A 25,228-nucleotide genomic window follows, 5' to 3' on the forward strand; every position below is an offset into this window, starting at 1 on the left:
TAATCTGTGATGCAATATTTTACAGTTTTCATATTAATTATTAATGTTCATATTAATAACAATAATAATAAAATTGCATAACAGAACATGCTAAATAAAAATATAGTATTGATATTAATAATAATTGGATTTGAACGTCTATCCCACAAATCTTGTCTTTTTGATAATCTATCACATTTTATTTTTGATATATATTTTTCATTTAGAAAGTGTAAGTGTAAATCTTGTGGCCACTACAAGCAAGTGAATCAGCACTGAAGATTAGAAATTGTAACCACTTGCTAAACATTTGACTGTAACAATTAGAATTTTTGGAATTCTAGAATGGAATGCCGTTCTTAAAACTTTTAAAGATGTAAATGCCTGTTGCCTGGCTCTTTGCGGCATCAAATACACTGCATAAACACACGGTATATTAGATGTAAAATCACTCTAGATAGACTAATTTAACCATAATTGGCTCATAACAGGTCTCTGTATTGGGTTGTGTCTGTGGGGGCGTCCCATACACCAGTGCTGTGATTTAACGAGAACATGTGGACAGCGCGAGGAGAGTGGTGGCTGCCGGCTAAAACCATTAATACAACTTAAACCACACATGATTGAATTGCACTAGTTAAAGTCATTTGCTAGCGTCTGGATGAACTTGTTCCTCTGGGGGATGGTGGGGGTGTGAGTGGGCTGCTCTCGGGGAAAAATAAGACACAAGACCAGCGCTTATATCCTGTCCCAGTGCAGAAGAATGGACTAAACACTTTGACTGGGTGACAAATGGGCCAGCGGTGCCTCCTAATTGCCCCTTCTATTTGCAGTTCATTCTTATCAATTTGCATTTCTAACCTCAAGTGGCTAATCGGCCATGGGTTTCCCTCACGTCTGTCTATTTTTACCCCAAAGCGAGAGGTAGAGTGAAGCGAGGCAGTATGGGAGCGCTAATGCCGGAGGGAGGAGTTGAACTAACGTGGCTGAGCATGCACTAACAGACTTCAGTCATTCTCAGTTAGCTCATGTTAGCCTGTGCGTCTGAACTGTTGCTCGCATTAACCCCTGCCAAAGCAAGGCTGCCTGCCAGACTGTGAATGTGAATGCTGTGTGCTTTGCATCCTTAACTCCTTTTCCCTCCATGTCTGTTCAGCTTTCTCTTTCTTTTTCTCCTCCCAATTCTGTTTCACTCATCGCTACGTCATTTCATCCCGCTAGCCCATGGGTAAGATGCATAAGATACTTTAAATACGGCCTTTTGATTTCGCATTTTCAGGCGCCATTTTTACCATTAACAACTAACCTCACCGTCATTGTATACTGCATCAGGAATACCTCATCGGAACTAATTTGACCCAACTGTTTAGTAATTGGGATATGGGAAAAAATATTCCTTTAAAGAAATATTATGGGTTCAAAGCTACGGCCAACTACGCAGCCCCTCAGGGCACATGGTGATATAAAAAAGAAGATAGGTGGAAAAAAATTTAGTTTAATGCAAAAGTATTGCATTCTACTGAAAAACTTTGCATTCTCTTGGAAAACATTTGTGTTCTCTCGCAAAAGTATTGCGTTCCCCTTAGAAACTTTTCATTCACTTACAGAAGCATTGAAATATGTTTTTTTTATTATAATGGTTTCTGGGAGGAACACAATAGATTTGTGAGTGAGCGCAAAGTTTCTTGGCGAACGTAAAGTTTCTTGGGGGAATGCAAAAGTTTTGCAAAGTTTCTCAGGGGAACACTAAAGTTTTGCAACTAAAAGCAAGGTTTCTTAGGCGAATATGGGGGGGGGGGTGGCGAGCAAACGCAAAGCAAAGTTTCTTGGTGAACACAAAAGTTTTGTGAGGAAACGTAAAGTTTCTTGGGGAAAGCAAATGTTTTGTCAAGAAACGCAAAGTTTATTGGGGAACGCAAAGCGTTTTGTGAGCAAATGTTAAGTTTATCGGGAACGCAAAAGTTTTGTGAGCAAACGTAAAGTTCATTGGGAAATCAAAAGTTTTGTGAGCAAACGTAAAATTTATCGTGAACGCAAAAGTTTTGTGAGCAAATGTAAAGTTTATCGGGAACGCAAAACTTTTGTGAGCAAACAAAGTTTATCGGGAACACAAAAGTTTTGTGAGCAAACGTAAAATTTATCGGGAGCATTAAAGTTTTGTGAGCAAACAAAGTTTATCGGGAACGCAAAACTTTTGTGAGCAAACGTAAAGTTTATCGGGAACGCAAACGTTTGGTGAGCAAACAAAGTTTCTTGGGGAATGCAAACGTTTTGTGAGCAAATGTAAAGTTTCTTGGGGAATGCAAAATTTTCTCAGGGGAACGCAAACGTTTTGCAAAAGAAAACAAAAGTTTTGAGAGACAACACATTATAATACAATTATATTATAATATTCTCCCCATCACCATGTTCCCTTTAGGGGCTCCATATTCCATAAGGTCACAAGGTCATGCCTAGTGGTCATGTCAGTTGGACATTTTAAAGTCAATACATCAAGACGCTACATATATTCACGTGACCTTGCGTTGTTCTAGGACGGATTCACAGTTCGGCCCCATGTAGTGTATCCTGTGCCACACCCCGCTGGGCCTCTCAGTCTCCCCTGCTGTCTTGATCCCCATCCACTCACCCAAAAAAAACCACCCCACCCCTCCTATCCACTTTCTTTCCTTTGCGCCAGCCTGTATCTCCATGACCATGCGTTATTAAACTGCACTTATCAATCATTCTTGCCAGGGATGCCATCGCCTACCACATTAAAGAAGTCAGAGAAGTCTGGTTTCATCAGCCATGTGCCTTCGCAGACCGCTTCCCCCCGAACGGCATTCACACACCATCATCGACCTGTCATTACAGGACCCAGAGGTGAGGTCCCAACACCCCACCCTCCTCAAACTGCACCACTCTTCTTCCCCAAGCCCCTAATCCCAGCCAGCAGGACCCCCACAATCCTTCAAATCCCTGTTTCCTTCACACCCCACAGTGTCCCCTTGTAAGATCAGACTGAATGAGCAGGAACTTCAGAGTCTGAACAGAGTAGGGGCGTTCACACTGACAGATTTGTAGTATCGAAGCATCTGGACGTCATTTTTAATTTCAATGAAAGTTGGAGATGCAACCAATTTTAGTACAGTTGAGTACATGATGGTGATATGGACCAGGATTTTTTTTTATTAAATTCCAATTCGCAAACTATCCATTCATTTGGATATATTATGGTTACACTGTCGATCAGCTAATGCTGTAAATTATACAGCAATCCTTCTAAATTGTTACATTACAATAATTAGCAACAAGACCCAAAATAAGCAGTTCAATTAATACTCTTTAGGAATCTTTCTGTGAAGCAACTGAAGTAAACTTTCCTTGTAAGCATTCCTTGTGTTGTTTTATCAATATATGTAATTAAATATCATAAGAAATTCCATTTAAAATTTTCTTCAGTTGATTCACAATGTCTTTAGTTGTTCTGATTATTGTATCTATATAAAAATATTTTGTTCATGTATTTATTTACTTAAATTAATTATATAATATTTGATCATTGAAAGTAATGATAACTTGATGTTAATGTTTTGATTCACTTAAAATAATCATCTAATAAGTCATTTGTTCATGCATCGGACTACGCTAGTTGTCCTGTATGTTTTTTAATCACACAAAAAAAGGTTTGGGAATTTTTTTTTGGAGGCGTGTTTTCTTGCCATTCATTTTGCTGTCAGTGTGAACTGGGCTTGAGGCAGTGTGAGTAAAAGTGAGGGAGAGTTATATATGCAGCTTGTTAAAATTGGACAGTTGTTGACAAATCCGCTAAGGACGTGAGTGCGGTCACTTTACGAGTGCAACTCACAGTGTGTATCACCTCGTCCGGCTGCTTGATTTACATGCGTTTAATGTAAACACTTAACCGGATCTCTGAGTGTGACTTACACATGGGTTGGTTTTCTCAGCGAACGAGGCTTTATCAGAGCGTGGCCTGGATCAGGTTATCACGACTGTATTGTCACTGGCTGTGAATGGTTTTGTCATAGATAAGGAAGGACAGTTTTTAATCAAAACCAAAAGCGGCTACGTATTGTCGCCTTTGCGTGGTTGTGAGTTAAAGTAAGGAAAATAAAGTCAAGATTGTTGAATTTTACGACCTGTTGGCTGGTTTGTAGTTTTCCATCGCTTATTCAAAGCGCTTTGTTTTGTACAGTATTCAATGACCTCGATGCAAAAGTCAGGGTTTGTGTGTAAATTTACCAGTTTTTGCTTTTTCTCTATCATTAATATTTTTTATTTGCTGGATATAAAGCCAAAACGGCTCACAGAACTGAGCCAAAGGGCCAGTTTCCAGCATGAATTACAACATATTCAAAGAAGTATTAACCACAACTTAATTTGTGAGGCTATTAGTATTGAATCACGCTTGGAAGTGGTATCGCTGTCATGTGAATATTTTATGTCCACATGGACGTGAGGCGCAAAATGGATCGCGATTTAATATGCATATGCGGCGAGGCTTGTCGCCCCTTTAAGAGTACTTCTTAAAAGCTAAATCCATGAATCTATGATTGATTTAAAGTGCCTCCCTCTCTTTCAAAACGTTAGTCAAACCCGGTTTATGTGGTTAGGCGGGGCGGCCGGAAAACTTCTTTTTCTAAAACCATTAAAGAATATTTAAAACCGCTTAAATCTGTCCTCCCTTTCAATTGACCATGCGACTACGCAACACTTGCTCTTTCTTCCTTTTCGGTGTTATTCAAACTGGGTGAAGTGGGAACCTGTTGCCTATTGCATAAATAAAGCCTTTTATTATCACCTTAGTTATTATTTTGATAATCCACCATTCAATGAAAGTTGGCAGCAATGGGCCGGCGATGAAAAAAGGTTGAGAAAAGCGAGAAAAAAAGATCAGTGAACCAACACGATTTGCAAAGTGGAACTAATCCAGAGCCTTTTCTATTACACGCGGGTGGCGGCACAATGGCAACAGAGGAACCGCGCTCAACCAGCTGCTGGAGACTGCCTCCTTTTCAGCTCATCATTATCATTTCCATATTTGCTTTGGGAGGTATGTGTCCGCTGGACCCCCCTCAGATTAACTTTTAGGGCCACCCACTACCTCTGTTGCCGGCCTATGCCTCTTTTGTCAGCGGTGAAAACACACAGTGATAGAAATAAGGCAAACAGGTACTTTTTTCACCTGCAGTGTCATCATACACATCTAAAGATCTCACTGATGTAATTCAGTTAGTCTGCTATTTTTTTCAGCCATTATTCATGATTGGAGGCTTCTGTAAATATTTAGTTTACTCATAGGGGGGTACGGTTTCAACTAAGTTTAATGGTGCAACTCTCAAACATTTAGCCAAACCTAGGCTAAGTTTTAACTTGAGTTACACCCCAGGTTCTCTTTAAACATTAACACAATTTAATGCCATGGCGCCACGCTTGCTAGAACAACCCGCTGGTTTATAAAGCACAAAGTCATTTCTAAGGATCAGACTCTTCTCCTGGGGCTCCTATGATCTCCTGGTGTCTATAGTTAAGACATGGCTATTCTCTTTCTCACGCTTGTGTTCTGGTATTAGTCTCATCACCACCCCTTTTTAATTCATCAAGCCTCTTTCTGCACATCAGTGGGGTTTTCCACATGCGCTACATGAATATTAAGGCACAGGAGACGGTGTCTCCATTTTAGTCCAACGGGGAACGCTGAAGACGGAAGAGTTGACAGCCTTGAATGTGAATTATGTCGTCCAGCAGCCTTGACAACTCGAGACACGGTCAAACTTTGTTTACTTGCAATTTTCCGTCCAAATAACCACCATTAAATGAATAGGAACATGACATGGGAGCAAGCCATTTAAGTAATTGGCTATCGTTCCACAACACTTAGATTCTGTCAGCGAGTGAAGAAGAAAAAAAGAGTTTTTTTTCTCCGTACTAATTGACTGTGCCAATTTGCATAATTAACATGGTAGGTTTCGCTGTAGCTGACGCAAGCTGGTTACCAAAACTGTAACACTGATCTACAGTTCGTTTGGCTCTAGAGAACCGACTCCATGATGATTTAAAGCCTGAACAGGTACGCATTTGTCCTCGTGAGGGCGAGTGATTGACGACGTTTGAAAAATGGTTTTGTTTGGCGAGGAGAAACGTCACGAAAGCGGTCCAGTCTCAACATGTTGCCTCCAGATAGATGCCGCGATGCCAGTTGGATCCACTTCTTAGAATAACGGAGCAGAAACCATATGCTGCTCAAGTGTTTCATCAAGTCAGCTCTTGGATTGCAGATAGTACTTGCGAATTTCATGGAAAAGGCCGTTTAATGCAGTCTCTGGGACGGTTGGTTTCCAAGTCCTGCTCCGGTTACATTTGGTTTGATAATTTCTACAGTTTTGTTTTATTGATCATTTTTTTATGAATAATATATTTTAAATGAATACTTTGTCATTTCATTTTCATTACTTTTAGTGTTTTACTCTGATTCTAGTCAACAAAAATAACATTTTAGTTGACGATAACGAAACCAAATATTCTAAAGTGTGTGTGTGTGTGTGTATATATATATATATATATATATATATATATATATATATACAGACATACACACACATCCAAATTTGTTTGCTCTTTTTTCATCTCGTCTTCGCTATTTTTCGCATCTTCGCATTTTTGTCTGTAATTGCGTTGACGAGATTATCACTGGCTATGCGACGTGACTAGCAGTTTTGTGTATACTGAGGCTGAATGTGTGTGTTTGTTAGCATTTATGCTAAGTACAAGAGTGTCGTCCACTCAAATCCTGACTCAGCCTTGTAAAGGGTGTGTCTCAGAGGGGGTCGGTCGCTGCGGCAGCGCCTGGGGCTAATCCAATACGCCAGAGACGGTAAAGAGACAGCGAACGTGTCTTCGCATCTCCTTCATAAAAGTTTGTGTCCTACCCCCAACAGAAAGAGCCAGGCCATGAAAAGACGGCATCTGGAAAGGTAAGACGGAGAACGACACCAAAAGAAGGGCAGAAGAGAGTCGTCCATTCCATTATTACTGTAAATACAATGGCTACATCGCAGCCCCAGCATCCAGAGTTTCCAGTCACCCTCTATTGACAGAGCCATAAATCAAGGCCAGAGCTAAGTGAATTACTGCAGCAGGGGGTTGTGGTTTTAACAATGTTTATGTAGTATCAGCTTACCATCTCTCCTGAAAGAGAGCGAGAGATTGGAGAGGGTGAGTGCGGAGTCTTATTAACTCTGCTGCGATACATCACAGGCTTAAAGACCCCGAGCTGCCGTACATCCCAGGCATTATACTAATAACCAATAACTGAATATTACCTCTATTAAGAGCCGCCTAATTAGATTGTGCCGGTTACAATTAAATACTTGATAAGGTTCGATCCATTAAAGGACTGTCAGTCCCAGAGCGCTCCGCAGGCCTGCCAGAAAGGTGCGAGAGAACCGAGAAACGATACGCCACTGAGACATTTTATTAGTTGCATCGGTCGTAATGATGCAAAAAGAAATCACAGAATGAGGATCTGGCGCCCTTTGGTGTCAAGTACCGCGCTCTGTGCGTTTTTCAAGTGTTGTTGACTGAACAGCTGTTTATTGCGGTGCTTTCCCATTGTTACGAACAGGTGCATGCATTGTGTGCGAGTGTGTGCTGTCAAACCTTTTGAGTCAGGGTAGAATACCACTTTAATTTGATGTGAACAACAAGAAGTACATTAAAGTACAGCCAGGTGTAATACGTCAGACTGCCTTTTTACAGACTGTGATGACATGTTTCTATGGTTATCTTGCAATTTGTATTTGCAATTTACTTTTTGTTTTATTACCTTGGCACGAAATTACAGAAAATTGTTAACGTTGCTGGTTGAGTGTGAGGGAGTGACGGCAAATTTGACATCTTGTCCTCTTCTGACCAACGTAATCTATCAATATTTTAAGTCATAGAAATGCTTTTTTCTTTTTTTTTACTATTGAAGCAAATGGGAACGCAAAAATTATATGTGTTGTAGTTTCCATTCACCACTATACCAACAATGAGCACTTCCGCTTCCGAGAACTCCAGAAATGTGAAAACGGCCCATTATTTACTCATCCTAATGTCGTTGTATGACTTACTTTCCAAAGAACCCAAAAGATGCTTTTTCATCCTTACAATGAAAGTCAACATTGTTCCAATATTGTTGATTTGGACCCCATTGACTTTAATTATATAGACAAAACAATTTCAAAATATATTCTTTTGTCTTCTGCGGAAGAAAGTCATACTGGTTTGGAGCGACATGGGGTAAGTAGATATTCAACACTTTCTGGCTTCATTTTTATTTATGCTAAATCAAATATATCATCTAAGCTTACTAAAAGTCCCTCAACGTTACCTCATGAATGTGGGAAGCAAGCCCACACAAAAACCCGCCACCTTTGTGTGTATGTCCCCATCTGCATGAGCAATCCAACCAAGCACAAACTCACCACAATGTTTCCTCATGGAGCCCCTCTTCTCCATCCTTCCTCTCCCTCCGTCCTTTTCTGACCAAGCTCCTCTCTCTGTCTCTTTTCCAGCGAGTCCCCACGCCACGCCGTCAAGTCTTCATTTCCCGACGTCGCCAATCATCCAGCAGCCCGGCTCGTACTTCTCCCACCACGCCATCCGCTACCACCCGCAGGAGACGCTCAAGGAGTTTGTCCAACTTGTCTGCCCTGACAGTGGTCAGCAAGCTGGACAGGTGGGCTTCCTTAATGTAAGAAGGCGCATTTTCTACATACATACACTCCTACTAATTTCATGTCATGTTTTGTATCCCTGTAGTCGCTTAGTTGGCTAGTCTGCTAGTACAGTGACAAAAGTTTGAAGATGTGGAAATGCACATGAGATTAAGATTTAGACCGTAAACATACACTACTAATCAACTATGTATGCTTCTTGCTACACATCCAAAATAAATTAAGTTCATTATGTTTTGCAAATAGGTGTCACATTGTCAACATTGCCACAAGGGGCACTATAGCAGAAATTTGCATAAACTGGTTAGGTTTTTTTTAGGTCAATTACTGGCATAGCAGGCAGTATCTTGTTGAACAAATTAGCTAAAGTTAGTTAAAATGGTGACGTTTTGCCCTAGCTACTGTAATAATAATACTATTAGTCTAAATGCAAAGAATTTGAAGCTAACTGTAGTGCCCCCTTGAGTGCTGCCTCTACAGTTAATGTTTGCTTGGACTAAATCTGAATTCAGATTCATGTACACATATCATTTGTCTGTAAATGCACCCTAAAAAAACTATATATATATAACTTTATGAATAAATAGTAATGTTATAAATAAACATGCATATACTATATATTTGAAACAATCCTAAAACAAATAAAAGTCATCTAGCCATTTAAACTAAAAGTTACATGTCATTATAAACATGATACAGAAGGTCCATCTTCTCCATGCCTTAGTTTTCACCAGGTTGTGGGACTAATAAATCTTTTTCCCGTTCGATAGAGTGACCCAGACTGACGTGGCCCTGATTGGGGAGAGACAGCGTGCAGTTTGGGTCATAGATTATGAACGGTGAAGTGCGCACAGCAGCAGAATTATTTTTATGACTGGGAGCAGCAAAAAAATTGCTGAGCACATTCTTCTGACGCGCGTGTGAGATGGTTCTGTTGTGCCTGCTGGTCATACGTGTCCGGAAGTTGATACTCAGGGTGCGTTTTCATGTTTTTCATGTCCTGTTTCTATCCAGCCCAACGGGAGCAGTCAAGGGAAGGTGCACAACCCGTTCCTGCCCACCCCCATGCTGCCGCCTCCTCCGCCTCCCCCGATGGCACGACCCGTGCCCCTGCCCGTGTCAGACTCCAAACCTCCCTCGACCTCCACTGAGGGAGGGGGCAACTCCCCCACCTCGCCAAGTGAGTACTCGACCTCCTTTATATCTCTATCTAATATTATTATTTACATATCTATGTATCTATCTATCTATTGTAAATGTTTAAATCTGGCTCACACATACCTAGTACTCAATCCCAAACATAAAGGCCTGGTTTCACAGACAGGGCTTAGATTAAGCCAAGATTAGGCATTAGTTCAATTAGGGCATTTAAGTATCTTTTATAAACATGCCTTAGAGAATAATCATTACTGGTGTGCATCTTGAGACAAAACAATGACACTGACATATTTTAAGATATATCAGTGCAAGTTACTTTCAGTTAAAACAGCTCAAACATGCATTTTAGTCTGAGACTAGCTTAAGCCTTGTCTGTGAGGGTGTGTTCACTCTTGGCATGTTTGCTTCGATTAAAACAAACCCTGGTGTGATTGCTCTGATTGTGCGGTTTGGTTCATTTGAATAAGTGTGAACGCTGCCATCTGAACCCTGGTGCGGACCGAGACCGCTGAAAAGAGTTCCAAACGAACTCTGGTGCGAATCGAATGAAATATGAACGCAACACGGACCAAAACATGTAAACAAACAGGAAGATGAGACCCTAAAAAGGACAGAATGCTCACGCATGTTGTTTTTTTCTTGTCATAATCGTGATGTTGCCCGTCACAGTTCGGTACAGGCATCAGAACGGTGTCTCCTCGCAGCAGATCTTCGTTTGTGTGTGTGACGGAGGGATTCCTGATGCTGTTTTGACTCCTTTACATATTTTGCAAGCTCTTCACAAGTTCTCAGCTGGTCAAAATACCATCATATGCAGGCTACGCACATACATCGAGCGCATTTAGCCCACCACACAGCATTGTTTTGGATGTTCTGTAAGTTCCGTCACGAAATATATGTAATAAAAGCCGACCAATCAGGTTGTGAACATATATCTATGTCTTTAGGTTTCGTATCTTTTGGTTCGGTGATAAAAATACCAATCTGAGCGCTAAGCGGACCAGGACTAAATGTTTTTTTGTTTTGTTTTTGGTCCGGATCAAACGAACCAAGCGAACCGAACTACAAGTGTGAACACCCTGAAACCCTGGGGGAAAGTGTCTCAGTTGCTTTCAGTTAAAATCAGCTCAAACATGCATTTTAGTCTGGGACTAGGCTTAAGCCTTGTCTGTGAAACCAGGAGGAAGTGTCTCAGATCTCAGATGAGCTTATCTACAGTGATTTTTGCTATTTTATTTTTTGTAATGAATAGAATTTCCCATCAAACATGCGCAGTGTCCATATCAAGCCTTCCTCTCAACAGCTGTACTGCTCCCGATACAATATTGATATTCATTTTGTGTGTGTGTGTGTGTTTAATTCTCACCACAGCCTACTCCACACCGAGCACGTCTCCCGCTCAGCGCTTTGTCAGCGTGGGCCCCAGAGACCCCAGCTTTGTAAATATCCCTCAGCAGCCTCAGGTGAGTACATATGCCCAGATCCACAGAGTCCCTGAAAGTCCATCAAGAATGCTTGTTGTCTGTCATAATAGGCTTTCAGTGTTATGCCAGCTCATATAACTCCCTCGCTCACTGTGAGAGCTCATAGCTGATTTATTGTGTGTAATTGGCATGTTCAGACTCTGGTTCAATGGCACGGTGACCGCAACCTTGATTTATACCCCTTGCACACGTACAGTCGCCTGCATGCTACAGATTAGTTACAATTTATAATTTGACATGGCAGTTACAACATTTGGCTATTTTGAAGTTGTCGGGATCAGCCAATAACTGATAAAACAAACTGTTAAATTTCAATTAACGTTTACACAGTTTACTCAACATTTATATATCAACTAATAATATTATTATATTAATATTTCACATGACTGTTACGACATTTGGCTGTTTTGAGGATGTCAGGATCCGCCATTAAACATTTACGCAACGTTTACTCAACATTTACTTAAGCAAAAAACTTTTATAATACAGAACTGACTTAGCAACTAGTAAAAGGGAAAAAGCTAGTAGTTTTAGCTCTCCTCATGCTAATTCCTTAGTCAGTTCTGTATTACTCAGTTAAATGCTGAGTAAATGTTGTGTAAACGTTTGAGTTTCAAGTAAAAAAATGTTTGGCCGCTTAAACTGTATGTAAAAAGTGTTATTGCATTAGATATAAAACAATTTTCAAGCAAACCTTTTCACGTAATTTTTTTTTTTGTATCAAATGATAAAACAATAGATATTATACTAGTCTGTAGTTATCAGTTTGTGCATTAGGCATTTAAAACCCATATCAGTCAACCACTGCTATTAATATATTCATAAACGGACATCAGGATCACCCTGTTAATGTAAATGAACTTGTGTTTGTTTTTTCCAGTCATGTAAATGCTAATGCTACTGAAATGCCGCCTGTAACCTTAATCGTCACACACACATATCTACAATGACAAATGCAGCCTACACTGCCACCTGCACTCATGCAAACTGAAAAAAAGAGCATCAGTTACCTCTGTAAACGCAGCTATAACACACACACACACACACACACACACACACAGAGCAGAGATTAGACCACGTTCATAGAGAAGCACTCAAGACTGGATTGGATCAGAGAGAGAGATTGTGTGTGTGTGTGTGTGTGTGTGTGTGTGTGTGTGTGTGTGTGTGTGTGTGTGTGATATGTCCGGAGGCCTGCAGCAGCCTCCCATCGATTTATTGACTGTGTCGCAGGCCGCAAGACACGCATCCCCCAGTAGAATGGAGGCAGGTGTTTGTCAGGCCGGCTGGGAGGAGAGCGGGGGGTTGTTATTATTTATTGTTTGTATTTATTTATTACTCCTGCCCGCCTCCGCCACCCCTTCTCTCTCTCTCTCTCTCTGTCCTTCTCTCTACCACCTTTTCCTCTCTCCCTCTCCTGCTCAGGTGGCATCTAAGGTTCTGTACTGGTGTCCGTACATTTATTTATTTTTATATATATATATACAAGAAATGAATGTATATAATCTGAATTTTTTTGTAAGGAGCATTATAGTTGCAGTTTTGTTTTTTTGTTGTTTTGTAAGTTTGAGGTTTGATTTTTATGTTGGTTAATGAAAACATTTTTTTGTTTTCGTCATTGCTAAGTTTGTGTGTAACACACTAACACTCTCAGGCGAACTCTTTTGTTTTCAGTCCTCTTTTGTCTTGTTTGTTTGTTCGTTTGATGTTCAAGCCAATTCAATTTTAACATCGTAAAACTGCAAGCGAATAAATAAACAGCCCTTGCACACCTTAATTGTTGCGGGCAGGTGTAAAGGTGTAAATTCATTATACTTATTTAAAACAGCAACATTATCATTTTACTACTAGACTGAAGTTGAAATGGAGACCATATGAGGTTTTTTGCAAGCCACTTTTTGTCATCCTATAGAAACGAGGGCAATGAAACTCTCAGATCAGCTGCGAGCGACGTCTCCCGAGTGCCATCACCCACTGTGTCAGTGAACTCTTTGAGGCTCTGTCTAGCCAGACAGTGATTGGACTTTGAGTTTATATTAAAGCACTGTATGAGTCTCAGACTGGCCATATTGACGAGCCTGTGACCCCACGGCAGGGTTCGGTCGCACCATTTCATTGGCCTCATAAGCTGGTACGGACCACCCTGGGGCGGGGAGGACAAAAGTTACCCGCGGTGGCCGGCGTGTTTCGGGGGGTGGGGTATAAAAGAGAACGAAAGTGACGGGCAGACAAGAATGATGTGACCCTAACTGTAAACATTCCTAGCGGCCCGGCCATGGTAACCAGGCAGAGAGCGAGAGACGGGACAGTATGATGGAGGGGTCTGCCATGGGAGGAGGGGACGGGAATGAAAGAGAAGGGTGGTGGGAGGGTGGCAGCGCCCTCAGGGGTTTGCTGCCATGGGAGCTGTTGGCGCTTGCCCTCTCAGATGGAAAGGTTGGCACCACATGCAGAGATATACTGACGAGGATTTGGGACCAGAAGCGTCACGCCTGTTCAAACCGAGGGGCCACTTTTTAGTTTCCAAAACATTTGTATAATGTAGGTTATTAACCATGCATGATTATTATTGGCATAAATGTGTCTGCAGTTTTGCTTGATTATCTAAATATATAATAACATAACATTACATATAATATAATAACATTATAGATAATATACATTTTGGCAGAAATCATGCTCCCTTTTTATGTATTAATTATTTAATATATTTAATAAAAATGATTTATTATCCTTCCTAGGTGATATTATAATATTATTATGTATTATATCAAATAAAATATTATTAATATATAATAAAATATTATTATTAATATTAGGGCTGTCAAACGATTAATCGCGATTAATCGCATCCAAAATAAAAGTTTGTTTTTACATAATATATGTGTGTGTACGGTGTATAATTATTTTCTATATATAAATACACACACATGCATGTATATATTTAAGAAATATTTGCATGTATATACTGTGTATATATATTTATATTATATATAAATATTTCATATATAAATAACACATTTTTCTTAAATATATATGCATGTGTGTGTATTTATATATAGAAAATAATTATACTCCATACACACACATATATTATGTAAACACAAACTTTTATTTTGGATGCGATTAATCGCGATTAATCGTTTGACAGCCCTAATTAATATATATATACAAAATACATACAACATAAATGCATATGTGCATAATTTGCATATAGTTGCATATGTATACAATATATTATTGGGTTGGACAGAAATCACACTGCAGTTTTGCTTTGTTTATATTTTTATTTCATTTTTTGTATGGTTTTAGTTAATGATAATAAGGCAGATCTGCATGCATGCTTGACGAAACCAACAATTCATCAATTATGATCAATAAATCACATAAAAATTGCAAACAAAAACGTGCACAGGCCCGTAATCTGTGTTTAATTGTGACGCGTGCAGGGACTGCAGCCTGACCCCGGTCCCGAAGCGGTGCAGATAAAGCAATGATTCATAAACAGCGTTTTTAATCAGAACGTGCTGGGAGGAACTGAGTGTGATGGGGAGTGCAGATAGGCACTGCAGTGTGACTCACACACACACACACACACAAACGCAGGCAGTAAATCGGCCCCATAGAGGCTGGGATGAGAACGCCGGCACCCTTGGCTTTTATTCGCTTCCTATAAACGTTAGCATGCGGGAGAGATAACATCAGTAATTGACTCTTGTCCTCCACGTCAATTTGCCATAGTTAAGCATCTGCGGAGATGTCCCCGCAAAACACGCCTAACGATTATTACTCGAATTCATAATCAACGTTCATTCCGGAGACAAAGAAACCTCAAAAGGCTGCGGGGAAAACGACGCCTCCTTAATAGTGCTGTTTAAACAAATTTTCACAGATTCTGCCACATGCGTTTCTTCCCGAAGCCAGAAGAGGGCAGAGCGCCAGACTGACGGACACACAAATTAATTACCCAAGATTGATTTCAACTCTATGCTCCGTGTCACACCCCTGAAAATCACAGGCTCCTGTTTCTGTCGGAACGCATACAGGCTTCCACAAATCTGGAGAGGGAAAGAGAAGAGCGACTGTTTCCCTCACACCTGCGAACATCGCCGCTGCCACGCTCTAATAATAAACAACATGAATATGTTTATATCCCCCTCAGGTGTGAGCTGTTTGTTTGGGGTCGTCTAATGGACTGCCGCTCTCCGTTTTCTTTTTTTCCCCCGTAGCGTCTGATGGCAAAATGTAAATAAATAATGTAGTAAATGTCTGCGGGGTCCCGTGGGGAGCTGTAATACGTGGCTGGGCGGTTTGGGTTTGAGATGGCTTTTATAAGCACTGCTCTCCAGGCCCGGGCTGGTTTGCATTACATGAGGCTGAATTCCTCTGAGATGACACTCATCCTCAGGCACTTTAGCGCGGCCGCTGACTCAGCACTCCTCCGACCTGATGAGATTACTCCTGCCATTGACAGCCAGTTAAAGGACCAGACCAAGATTCCCAGCACCCCGTTTCTGTCGCTTCTATCTCTTCTGATCCTTCTTCCTTAATCCTCACGCCCAACTTTCTCGATCCTTTCCCAACTTTTTAACTCCTTTTTGGTCTTAAAGGGATAGTTTGGCCAAATGTGAAAACTCTGTCACGCCGTTCCAAACCTGTATGACTTCATTTCGGAGAATGTGCCGGTTGCGCATTAATGCATGAGGCTTTCAAACTTCCAAAAATACGACTTATCTGCTATATTCCAAGTGTTCTGAAGCTGAATATTACTTTTGTTTAAGGAATCAAGTTGTTATTCACTGAAAATCTTCACCTCCAGTGAGCTGTGAACGGATCATTAGTGAATTGAATCAACAGATTCAATAAAAGGAACCATAAAAGTGAGCCATGTGACTCAGAAATCATAAGCTAACTTTGTTCGAGAAACCTACTAAAATTCATGTTTCAAGAGAATCTGTTCATAAGTCATTCAGAATTGTTTGTGAAGTGAATCAAATGATTTGTTCAATGAAAAGATTCAATTCAAAAGAATGGTTTATTCACAAATCATTCAGACTAGTTTTGTGAACTGAATCACCTGATTCAATGAAAAAGTCTGATTATGAATTTCTCGAACAAAGTTAGCACAAGGCTTACATATCACGCGAGACGTATGGATCACTTTTATGATGCTTTTAGGGTTCCTTTTTAAAGCGTGAAAGCTTCGCTCCCAATTTCTTGTCTTTTGTGTTGCATTGAATATAAAATAAGTCATACATGTTTGGAATGAGTTTTTCAGTGAACTATCCCTTTAACTCAGCTGCAGTCTGTCTCTAAGTCTATTAACCGTTACCGTTGCATTTCATTTCCTTTCTCCTTCCTTTTCCTCTCTCTGAAGTCTGTTTCTGCGTGTCTTACCTTATATCGCTATAGCAGATGTGTTTCAATGTGTGTTATTTGCATGATGTTCCTTCCCCTCCGCCCATCTCTTTCATTACATTAATACAGCTTTCACCTTGAGGGCTTTCAAACAGGACACTAAGGCTATTGATGGGTTGACTACAGCTATCTATCCGTCAATTACAACCGCTGACGTACATCCTTTAAAACCAACCCCACTAGCGCTCAGAGGTCCAATTCATTTTGGCGAATAAGCATGTTGCAGCGGTTTGCTTCAATGAGCTGGTTCAAAAAATGATATAGCTTTTTGGTTACACTTTACAATAAGATTCCATTTGTTAACATTAGTTAACTACTTTAGATAACATGAACTAAGAATGAACAATACTTCTACAGCATTTATTAATCTTAGTTCATATTCATTTCAACATCAAATATTGTATATATATAATTCACAAGTTATATTTAAAAATATATCTATACATTTAAAAAAGATATTTCGATAATGTATAAGTACAAATATATATATATATATATATATTAGGGCTGTCAAACGATTAATCGCGATTAATCGCATCCAAAATAAAAGTTTGTTTTTACATAATATATGTGTGTGTACGGTGTATAATTATTTTCTATATATAAATACACACACATGCATGTATATATTTAAGAAATATTTGCATGTATATACTGTGTATATATTTATATTATATATAATTTATATTATATATAAATATTTTATATATAAATAACACATTTTTTTAAAATATATATGCATGTGTGTGTATTTATATATAGAAAATAATTATACTCCATACACACATATATATTATGTAAACAAACTTTTATTTTGGATGCGATTAATCGCGATTAATCGTTTGACAGCCCTAATTAATATATATATACACACACAGTTTTTCAAGTACATCTTTGCATTCATATTGTGTTTGTAATTAATGAAAAACTGAATGAATGTTAAACATATATATATAAAATGTACATTATCTATTAATTAGTACATTAGCCAAGCGAAACTGCAGTGTGATTTCTGTCACACATAGTATATACAATATATAATTATATATTGTGTTGTTATAATTTATATATTAATATTATTTCTAATATAATTAGAATATTTTTATGTGTGTTAAAACATTTTTATTTTTTTATAAATGCTTGTATTATATTAAAATATATTGATATTTGTTCCATTTTTGTCCAAATTAAATATATAAATGGTCTCAAATTTTGCATTACGATTCCTACTTCAGTGTATTGCGTTTTCAAAATTTGACCAATTTTTAGCCAAAAAAATGGACGGAGCATCGCTTACATCCTTGCGTCACTATTGCAAACTTGCGATTCACAGCAGTTTCCGCTACTCTTCTAAAGTTCTCAGTAAACACTTGTTTAAGTTGTTCTCCCTTACAGCCAATTGACTCACAAGCTCTCAATTGAATCGTTAAAAAGAGACGGTTCAAAAGTACAATTCATTTGGGAAAAGGACATCTCAAAACCCCACAACAACCCTCTATGGCTCTATAGCTAATGCTAACCGCAGGCCAGTACGTCATTCTAGTTGCATGGAAATGACTTAATCCCGTACATATTCTTTCTGCCAAAGCGAACACATACACCCGTTGACTCTGTGTGGGTGGCTTGAAGCTCCATCCAAACAGAACCTTTAGGAATAAGAAGCGCTCCATTAAGAGGCCAATCGGAGATGAGGTTTGTGTGGTTGTTTTAACAGACCAAGGTGTCGTCAGTCGCACAAACTTCAGCAGTGATCACGGCTCATTTCATGTTTGCCCCTCAGGATGTCTGGCTCTCCCTTATACTACGGTTTCGTTCATTTTTTTACGCTGAATCATGCTTTTTTCACTCCCGCTCTCGCTTTTTTCCCGATTTGGTCCTCCTGAGAGATAAAGGAAGAGATACCGAGGTCTGGGATTGCTGTTGTTTCGTTGTGCTCTGTCTCAATGCTCACATAGTCTCCCAGGGTCAAGATAAGCTATCCCACAATGCAACCGTTGTTGTTAGGAAGTGATCCTTTTACACTTGATGTTTTATTCCGTGTGCGTTTTTACACCAGTCTAAGTTCTGTCACCCCTAATTAAATCTAACCATCATCCATTAGTTGAGAGTCTATAAAACTGATACGGATGTGTGTGTGTGTGTGTGTGTGTGTGTGAAACCACTTTAATTCTTCTGGCACAGCGTTTCACATCACCGCAAAGGACTTTTGAGAAGTTTTTTTTTTTAGCAGAGAGCCAATGAAAAGATTCATTAGTGGTGCTTGCTAAGACAAAAATCATCATTATTATTGATTATACTTAGGGATTGGGATTTGAAAAAACCCATAAACCCACACCGTTTGTGCTACGGGCAAGTTTCGCACTAGTTTTGTTTTTCACAGATGTTTATACATAGTTGGTATTTTAGTACTACTACTACTACTACTACTACTACTAATCATAATCATAATAGTGATCATTGATAATATTCACAGTATGTTTTGTAGTCTATGTTTTTTGCTTATTGGTTACTGGTCGCTTGAACAGTAAAATAATCTGTATCATATTGTTCGATCTGTGAAAAATAAATATTAGTGGATCTCTAGTATGCACCACTCTGATTTTCCACAGTATATGTCAAAATATAGTTTTTAAATGATATGCACATAGTTTTGTCTCTTAATTTAGTTGCGGTCTGGTTATGAAAGACCACCCATGTTGCAAACGTGAGAATGACAGGTTGTAATTTTACACTCTATATTGTCTATCTGTCTGTCTGGTCCCCCTGCGTTCTGGGTATCTGCAGACTAAATCCTAGCTGTCAGCACACCCCTCTGTGTGGTAACATAAGCCCACTGTCCACAGAGTTACGGGGAGTATCGGAGAGAAGCTTACAGAACGCCGTCTCCAAAAGTCTTCTCAGGACAAGGGAGGGAGGGGGAGGGAAAGTTTCAGAGCGGTCGAGCCGATAGACAAAGACACAAGGAAGCTGCACTGCACCGGAGCGCAGAAGTCCAGACTCAGCAACTTCTATTGATTAAAAACTAACCTTCCAGTTTCTCCGCTGCGCTTGCGGTGAGCAATAGAATTTAAACGAGCCGTAAGCCTGAGCCTTCCACGCCGATGTCCAACCTGATAGAATCCACTCAATCTCGCAAATCATTTCATTGTTCTTAACTACTTTGGATCATTTACCGCATTAGCTGAAGCTTTCAATGAAGCCTAGACATTATATATAATGCAATATTAATGTATTTAAATTGCACATTATTATCTGTTATATCTGTTCACAAATAACCAGTTTTAATATATAGATATTATATGCACCTATAAAAACTGAATATGTAGGTTTATGTATATTTTAATGTTTTTATAAAGTATTATGTTTGTTTACAGACTATATGTAAAGTGTTTTTGGAGTTATGTTAATGTAAATATTATATAATATTAAATGAAATGCACTCAATGCAATCTGAATCAAAAAGTTTGCAATTAGTTGGTTAAATTCGCAATAATAACAGAAAACAAGAAACAAACAAGGAAGTCTTGTGTGCAGAGGGCAGTGATGTGCAGCCTTGTTTTGTAATTAGAAGGCAGTCCTTGAGTGCTTCTCTCTGATTGGCTGAGAACTCAGTGGGCTTAATTAATCAAGGCTGGTGATTGGTGGACTGTGTGTAAGCATTATGAGCAGTGGGAGGAGCATGTGAATCACTGCAAACACTGAATCAATAGCGTGTGTATTTGCAGCAGAGGCCGGATCGCTCGGACAGAACGCCGGCCAGGAAGAGAATAGTAAGACGGAGTAGGGAAAGAGGGATCAGAGAGGGAGAGAAAGAAAGAGGGATAAGGAGGCGCGAGGCCCGGCCTTGCTAATGATAGTCACGTATACGGCTGTCTGGTTGTCCCTGACAACCAGACATGATGTAACACCAGGATGAACTTGAACTTGGTGGGAGGAGGGAAGTTGGAAAGGGGAGGGGAGAACGGAGTGAAAAAGTGGGCGAGCACCGAACGACACTTGCTCACTTGCTGGAAACGTGAACAATGGAGCACAGCAATCAATAAGCCCATTTCACTGAAGGATTACAGGGTGCAGCTCGCTAACCTCACCACTCCAGTCTACAGACAGACGCCGTGTGGCGGAAAGTGCTGCAAAGGCATTCAGAGATGGACGGGAACAGGAAAAGAAAATGTTGTTGAGCTGAGCCCTCACAGAGTCAAGCACCATCTTAAGACCTGATACACGAGACATAAGTGATCCCTTAAGAAAAGAACAAGCATTTTCTGATTTTCTTTTTGGCAGTGTATTACAGGTACTGATGTTCAGGGTGTGAGTTACAGCTTATAAAAAGCATTAAACCCGCCAAAGAAAGTCAAAACAAAAGGTTTGGGGGATCTTAGTCAAGATTACAACAACTGCATTCACAATTGATTTTACTTCCGTGGCGTGCTGTAATTCTGAAAGTGTATAATGAGAGAAAATGTTGATTTTATCCATTGAGAATGGATAGAATCATGAAAAATGATCTTTACTGTATATGAGAGGTGTTGAAAATACATTTCGATGATAAAACAATAGTTTTAAATTAAAGTTAGTAAATAAGATTATATTTATTATCAAACAGCACTTAATTAACGTTTTCTCTTTATTATAGCTTTACAAATCACAAGTATATTATAAATTAACTTTATTTAATAAACAATATTTAGAAAATTAGAAAATTGAAATGCTAAAATAAAGGTTTAATAATGGATACATTATTTAAAAAAAAAAATGTTTTATATAATTGCTTTTCAAATTTTAATTAAAATACTAAAATACACAGTGCCGTTCAAAAGTTTGGGGTCATTTTTATGCTTTTGGAAAGAAGTCTCTTTTGCTCATCAAGGCTGCATTTATTTGTTAAAATATATTTAATAAAAATTATTACAATCTAAAATAACTTTTGTTTATTTGAGTATATTTTAAAATGTAATTTATTCCTGTGATGCAAAGCTGAATTTTCAGCATCATCGTCACATGATCCTTCAGAAATCATTCTAATATGCTGATTTGTTGTGCTTTTTGTGGACATTTATTTGAAATGGAAATCTTACTGACCTCAAACTTTTGAATGATAGTGTAATAAAATAAAAAAAAAGGTCAGAATGCAGCCCAAAAATGAATGAAATTAGCCAGTTAACACCATTGAAAGTCACTGCTTGTTCATTGAAATCATTGAATGGTTAACTTGCACACCAAACCTCACCAACGTTGTTCCTCTCCGTCTCGTTACAGTGGTACCTGGGCTAAAGACTCCCAACACGGACCGGCCGCTCCCGAGGTCACACGACCACCCCCTCTGTCTCCCCTGAGTACGACCCGCAAACATGTACACCAGTCTGAACAGAGAGAAGCCACTTGCTGCCCCAGTACTGGACAGACCCACAGCATGGCTCCAGCAGAACCCCGCCAAGCCCTGGAACAAGAGGAACCGACTCAACGCGCTTACACCCACTTACTATATATCTATATAGTCCATATGTATTCTTCCATATGTATGGTTTACATGCCTATATTCATATATAGTAGCTGTCCAGCTCTTCTGAGGGTGGAGCTCGAAAAAAAAACAAGAGCTTTGTTTTCTCGGAAACGTGCACGTTTTTTTTTTTTTTTATGTTTGTTTGTTTTGTTTTGTTTTGTATTTTTTGGTTTACCCTCACAGATAGACGAGGAAAACGTAACATGACACAATCAAAGAGCTTCCCGCATCTGTGCCTGTGGTCTTAAAGAGAAGTCTGAGGCGTTTCGAATCAAACACAGTCTGCGGCCAAGGGTCGCGAACCCAAAACCACCTGGAGGTCGGAGCTCTGCCTTTCAATCACTCGTGTTTTGACGGATCAATCCGGTTTCGTATCGTGAACGTTGGAGGTTTCGCCTGGGTCAGATATACCACCAGCTAATATCTCCATTGCGTCTTCTGACCAGGACCATTTCCTCCCCCTTCCACCATCATCACCACCACCATCAACACCATGTCAGATCAAGAACCCTTTCAAGGACTCAACCGAACCCCTCGCTCCCATTTTTTCTATTGCTTTTTTTTTTTGTCATTTTGGGGCAGGCGATGAAGAAGTCATGAACAGTGATGTTTGATAACAGGTCATTTTACAGTATACTAATGGGAGATCTCCCCACCTGGAGGCATGTTCATATTTTGTGTTTTTCGTACAAAAATCATTGCGATTCTTTCTACTAAACCCCAGCGGAAGGTCTGTCGCACACCAAGGGCCGAGTGAAGGTTTGATCTTCCATAAACTTCAAGAAAAGGTTAACGGTGAATACTGAATTGAGGAAAGTGCAATTTTGTTGGGTAGATGTTGGATTGTTAAATATCTTTGTAAGATAGATCGTTGAAGCGATTGTTGAAAAGTATATATATATAAATATATATATTTTTCTTCCTAGTCCGTTCACACCTCCAGGACTCTAAAATATCGGGGTACAAAAAAAAAAAAAACACGTAAAGAGGAAAAATAGAACAAAGCCTTGTGAGAAATAAGGGGAGCTGTAATTGATTTTTCTTTTGTTGTTTTTTTATGTGTTTGTTTGTTCATCTTCTCTTAGCATTGTAGAACAAATGTCCCTTTAAGAAATATCACTGTTTTTAGGATTCCTGCTAGTTCGTTTCCAAAACGCTACAGCAATTGTTTTAATTTAACCAAGCACATAATGTACGCAGAAAATTAGCAGTTTGCGAAATCATGAACGCGAGGAAACGCGTAAAAAGCAAGGGGCGAAATACTGAACTAACTTCCTCGCAAACACTTTCGGAGGTGCTGCGCAAAAATGTGAAGATCAAAAAAATGCATCCAGCTTCCCTTGCATGCAGTTTTGTTGTTTTTCAGTTTTTGTTTGTTTCCTGTACGAAATATATATATATATATATATATATATATATATATATATATATATATATATATATATACACACTTACAGTCTCATCCACCGTCGATCAAAGCTCAGTAAAGTTTAAAATAATAATAATAATAATAATAATCTGCATGTTCTAGTGTTAGTGACAAATTTTTACATAGATTACGTAGAGTTAAAGTAGTGTGAAAAATATTGTAATCCCAACATCGGGCACTTGCCGATCAACTGTTTGTTTGGTCCCTTAAAAAAGGGTATTTTTACTGCTGTTCTCACAATCAACCAGCTAAACATCTCTCTGACTCTTCTCAGCTTGTCGTCTCCCTTCCTCCTTTATTCCCGTCAGAACAATCATTTTCATGTCTCAAGAGCGACGTACGCACTTCATTGTCTTTTCAAACTGCACGAACAATTCCACATCGATGTGCCTTGAGCGATGGTCTAGTTCTGAGTTATTGCACAAGCTGTAATGTGGAGACTTATTTTTTCACATTTTCACCCCAACAGTGAAATTAGCGCTAATAGCGGCGTTTGCTAATGACAATACACAGTATTACTCTCCATTGAACTACATTTGGCCACTATCGGTCGTCCAATGCTTCGAAAATCCCATCATTTTCAAGTCAATCATCAAGCCCTTTTTCTCTGATTTAACACTATTTTATTGATATTTCTGGATGTTGCTGCAATTTCTAAACGACGACTACTTTTTCTTTTCAGTCTTCCTGTTTTGTTTTTTTGTTTTTCATTCCCAGCGATGAATTATGAGGAAAAGAATATGCAATACTTGCTTGCACTCATATAGTCATTTTTTATTTTTGTTTGCATTTTTTTTTTTTTTACCACCAAAGTGAGCACTTGACAGGTCAGTGTGCTTTTCATACCCGCGACACGAGAAAACGCCATTGATCAGCCTCACTTCATAAACGTTTTCCTTTTTTTCGGTCATAATCAAGCCTTAAAAAGGAGGAAACTTCCTTTCCATCACAAACACACAAGCGCGAACACGTCCAGGACAAAAAACATGCCCAGTTTTTAATGTACATTTTGACGAAGTTCCATGTTATATTAATTGTTTACCTGTTTATTTTCTATTGCATATATCATTTAAGAAAAGAAAATGATGGGAATGAGTTTCCCAGGCATCTGATGTGATGGTTTAGTAGTTACACTTGTGTGAGTTGTTGTTTTTTTTGTTTCTTTTAGTGTGAATTTTTTTTGTTTGTTTTTTTTGTTGTCATTGTTCTTGCCTACTTTTTAGAAACGAGTTGGGCATTACTTTCTTAATCGTCTGCACTAAATATAAAATAATGACAATTGTGATAATTGAGAAAAAATACAGAAAAAAAATTACAAAAAAAAGAAGCTTCCAGGGCTTAAAAGAGCGAAGGGAAACATGATTGCACGGATATTTTTTTTTTTTTTTTTTGTCACAAAAACCTTGTTTAGAGCAGCCTGGCATCTAATCAGCAAGATTGGCTGTGTGTGTAAGATAATGACAAAATTGCACCCTTTTTAAAGAAAGAAAAAAAAAGAGAAAAAGAATTTCAAGCAATAGTTTGGGCAGTCTGTTTT

At 39.0% G+C, this 25,228-nt stretch overlaps 1 protein-coding gene across 8 annotated transcripts in view; it reads left to right on the plus strand.

The window, feature by feature from the left end:
* The window catches only part of nfia (nuclear factor I/A), a 149,554-nt gene extending 124,472 nt beyond the window's left edge, over positions 1 to 25,082 (plus strand). For 4 of the 8 annotated variants that reach the window (XM_079890258.1, XM_079890259.1, XM_079890260.1 and 1 more), the window contains 5 exons: positions 2,716 to 2,844; positions 8,541 to 8,719; positions 9,717 to 9,882; positions 11,232 to 11,323; positions 22,019 to 25,082. In XM_079890258.1, the coding sequence (XP_079746384.1) occupies positions 2,716 to 2,844; positions 8,541 to 8,719; positions 9,717 to 9,882; positions 11,232 to 11,323; positions 22,019 to 22,033 (581 nt within the window). In that variant the 3' untranslated portion in view covers positions 22,034 to 25,082. The remainder of the gene's footprint in view (positions 1 to 2,715; positions 2,845 to 8,540; positions 8,720 to 9,716; positions 9,883 to 11,231; positions 11,324 to 22,018) is intronic. The other 4 variants (XM_079890262.1, XM_079890263.1, XM_079890264.1 and 1 more) reach the window with 1 other exon arrangement.
* Positions 25,083 to 25,228: the final 146 nt, after the last annotated feature.

Source organism: Squalius cephalus, assembly GCF_949319135.1.
Source record: "Squalius cephalus genome assembly, chromosome: 13".
Classification (NCBI taxonomy): Eukaryota; Metazoa; Chordata; class Actinopteri; order Cypriniformes; family Leuciscidae; genus Squalius; species Squalius cephalus.